Genomic DNA, 3929 nt, shown 5'->3' with positions numbered 1-3929 from the left:
ACCAACTCTTTGCTAGACATTACATGAGGCTTCAGCAGTTAAGCAGTCAGAGGAAAGCATGGTCCCATTAGCACAAAGTCTGCAGTCTAACTGAAGACAATTAACAAGCAGGTATTACAAGTGGGAGAAGTGTGACAAAATTAGTTAACAAGAAGGTATTTGGATTTAAGTCTCACTTTTTTAAGTATTGGGACTATATGAACCCAGATACCATATTTTTGCTTCTTTCATTGAGAAAATCCTTTCCTCTCGCTATTTTGGCTATTTTTTAATAAGAGATTTTATTGTATCTCCTCAGACCAAATATAAACAACATCCATGAAAGAACTATGCTATATTGAATTGGACCAGCCGAAAGTATATAGACTCAAACATTTCTTAAAAATCAAGAAATCTGGGCCAGGCGTAGTGGCTCACGCCTGTAATCCCAGCACTTTGGGAGGCTGAGGCAGGCAAATCACTTGAGGTCAGGAGTTCGAGATGAGCCTGGCCAACACGGTGAAACCCCATCTCTACTAAAAACACAAAAATTAGCCGAGTGTGGTGGCGGGTGCCTGTAATTCCAGCTACTCAGGCGGCTGAGGCAGGAGAATTGCTTGAACCCAGTAGGTAGAGGTAGTGGTTGCAGCGAGCTGAGATTGTGCCACTGAACTCCATCGACAGAGCAAGACTCCGTTTCAAAAAAAAAAAGAAGTCTGAAGACAGGGATTACAGGAGCTGACTCAGCTGCTCAACAAGGCTGCTAGAGACCTAAGTTCCTCCTATCATTCTTTTTTTTTTTTTAGGCACATAACCCATTTTTATTATAAAAAGAAATGTACATATAAGTAGAAAGACCATTTTAGTTAGTCCCACCATTCGTTGGTAACCAGTGCACTCTGTGTACATCTTTGCAGATTGCTGTGCACACATACAAATATTTTTACAAGAATAGGATCATACCATGAATACCACCTATAATGGTATGTCTGTTGTCAACATAGGTGTTATAATTAAGACTGTGTAGCCTTCCACTGTGGATGTACCAAAATTTATTTAATTCCCTGTCACTGGACACTTTTGTTTCACTAATAAGTAGACACTGTGTAAGCAATCCCTCAACATCTCTGCACCTCTATTTTTGGTATAAGTATTTCCTTAGGATAAAATCCCAGAAATGGAATTGCAAGGTATAAAAGATTATTAACATTTTTCAAGGCTTTAAGATGCCTTTATGGTGTATCTGTTACATCCTGCTTCCACACAAATTCTTCTGTATAACCAGTACCCAAGCTGCAGCTCTCAGCACAGGTGAAGACAGCCAGGATGCCCCAGGCAATGCTCTTGCCCAGTCTGTCAGCCTTCAGGTAGTTTAGGAGCTGAGGCACGACCTGGAATTCCAATATTCTCTTGGCACCACAGGGGCAATCTGGAATATCCTTTTCTTGAGGAATATTTTCACCAGAAATCCAGATGGGGGCAATACCTCTGCCATATCTAAGAATCTGTTCTGGTTCAAGGGCTATCTGAGTTTTAAACTTCTGAAAAATTTTATCTTCCCTGGATTCATGTTTTGCCATAGAATCCAGTTCTTCCTCAAGTGCTTCACTCGTGCTCCCTATAATCTCTGAGTAATCTTCCTTTTCCACAACCTCTGGCATAATCTCATCTTCTGTTTCTATTACAATTTCAAATTCTGGAAAAAGGAAGTTGTGGTCTGGAATTATATGGTCCCGATGATCTGGTTGTGCACAAGCCTGCTTATGTCCCAGTCTCCAGTCTAGGGTCTGATGCTCCTTGCTGCAGTAATATGCTTTGTGGCATCTGGAGCACGTTTTGGGGCCTAAACAGCCACAAACCCTGCACAGATGAGCACCAGACTTCAGCTGGAGACACACTGATTCTCCTGTTTCTGGGGGAGGATTCTCAGAAGGTGGCTCATATGAGTAAAAATCGTTTTTCCTGGGTAGTTGATTCCTAAAAACTCGCAGGCCGGCACAGCACGGCTGCTCGCGGCAGCAGAAGAGGAAGATGCAGCGGTGGAAGGCGCCCGTGCGGCCGGGCAGGGGCGCGTATACCTGCAGCAGGAAGGAGAGCGGGCGGCCGCACAGCTCGCAGGACAGGGCCCGGGCCCGGCAGCCCGGCCGCGCTCAGCCACGCCGGCCGCCCGCCCACCTTGCTGGGGAACTGCTCGCTGCGCAGTCGCCACGCCGGCGCGGACTCGGCGAAGCCCAGCTCCACAGGTCTGGCCCCGGCGGCAGCCATGCGGGGCGCGGGCTGGCGTGGGGCGCCGCTCCTCCTCTCATTCTGCTCCAACACACTTGGCATGTTGTCCTTTTCCTTCACGCCTATTACCTCATGATTGCAATATAGTTGCTGTTCAGGTCATCACATCCTCATTCATGGACAGAAGGAAAGGAGGAATAAAGGGAACTGTTCATCCGTACCTGACATCTTTCAATAGGAAAGCCAAAATTTCCCAGAAATGCCTACAACAGACTTCTCCCTACATCTTATTGATCAGAATGATGTCAGATGGTGAGCTTCTTTGCCTTATGGCTTCTGGTCAGGTCAAACAAGAGACGTGAAAAAAGATTGGAGGGTGTGTGTTGAGTGAAATCAGGGAATTTCTTCCTTGTTCCTTCCCATTGTCCCATTTCAGCAGAATTCTGGGACTGGTCATGTCCTCCATCACTACAGCTTCTTCTAGACACCCTTCTCCAAAGCTCCAGCCTCTCCGGGCTCTGGTAACCTTCCATCTCTTGCTTTGTCAGGCCTTGGGGTGGGAACAGCTGGTCTCTGGGTACTTCATTGATATCTTTAACCCTGCCACATCTCCATAAGTGGATTCATCATTAAAATCTTATTTTATTTTATTTTAGACAGAGTCTCGCTGTGTCTCTCAAGCTGGAGTGAAGTGGTACAATCTTGGCTCACTGCAACCTCCGTCTCGTAGGTTCAAGCAATTCTTCTGCCTCAGACTCCTGAGTGGCTGGGATTACAGACACGCACCACCACACCTGGTCAATTGTTGTATTTTTAGTAGAGATGGGATTTTACCATGTGGCTAGGCTGGTCTCAAACTCCTGACCTCAAGTGATTCGCCTGCCACGGCCTCCGAAAGTGTTGGGATTACAGGCATGAACCACTGCATCCAGCCTAAAGTCGTTTAAATTTATCATCAGAGTGAAATTGTGTTCCCTGCCAAGAGTCCAACAAATACATATAGAATTTTAACTGCAAAGGAGTTAGAAAATCAGACAACAGGGGAGCCATGTCAACGTGAACAAATTATGATCCACTGCCTGAGGTCAGGCACACTGCCATCCTGAACAAATGTATGATTAGGTTAAAAATATGGATATTCAGTGGGTGCCTTAACATTGTCTACCACATATGATTTATAATTAAGAGCCGTTTAAAAAGCAACCTGAATGATCATGTATTATTCATTTTGTTATTGCCTTCAACTAACTCAGTGCCTGGCAAAATATGTCTACTAGTGAGTAAATAGTACCTCACTCACTAGAAATAATACCTTCTAAAAACTTTGTAGTCGATGAAGTGCTTTGATATACATTATCCCATTTGATCTTCACACATAACCCTGTGAGCCCTGTGAGTAAGGCAACCCCAGCATTTTCATCCCCATTTTACAGATTCATAATCAGAAGTTGAGAGACAATAACCACCTTGCCTTGAGTCACCAAATTATTAAGTAGTAGAACTAGAAAGTAAAGACAGGTTTTCTGACTCCAAATTCAGGCCGTTCAAAGCCAAGCCTTGGCCAGTGTACCTGACTGGGTTCAGTACACAAAGCCAAAACCTGAGTGTTGGTTGGGGCCAGGCAGAAGAGAAAGAGCGCTGTATTTCACAGTACCTCTGATCCCCCAGATGTTGACATCTATCGGCAGAGAGAATGGAGAACTTCTACGAGTTTCCCATTGAAG

General features: G+C 44.9%; 1 protein-coding gene across 1 annotated transcript; it reads right to left on the bottom strand.

Annotated features, from left to right (window-relative positions):
• Positions 1-781: 781 nt before the first annotated feature.
• Positions 782-2244, bottom strand: LOC100586774 (programmed cell death protein 2-like). The gene is given in 2 exon segments (XM_030802778.1): positions 782-2106; positions 2108-2244. Coding segments are annotated over 2 exon segments (1032 nt in total). The 3' UTR covers positions 782-1211.
• Positions 2245-3929: the final 1685 nt, after the last annotated feature.

This window comes from Nomascus leucogenys, chromosome 3, assembly GCF_006542625.1.
Source record: "Nomascus leucogenys isolate Asia chromosome 3, Asia_NLE_v1, whole genome shotgun sequence".
NCBI classification, from domain to species: Eukaryota; Metazoa; Chordata; class Mammalia; order Primates; family Hylobatidae; genus Nomascus; species Nomascus leucogenys.
This window is presented reverse-complemented; position numbering and strand designations above follow the sequence as displayed.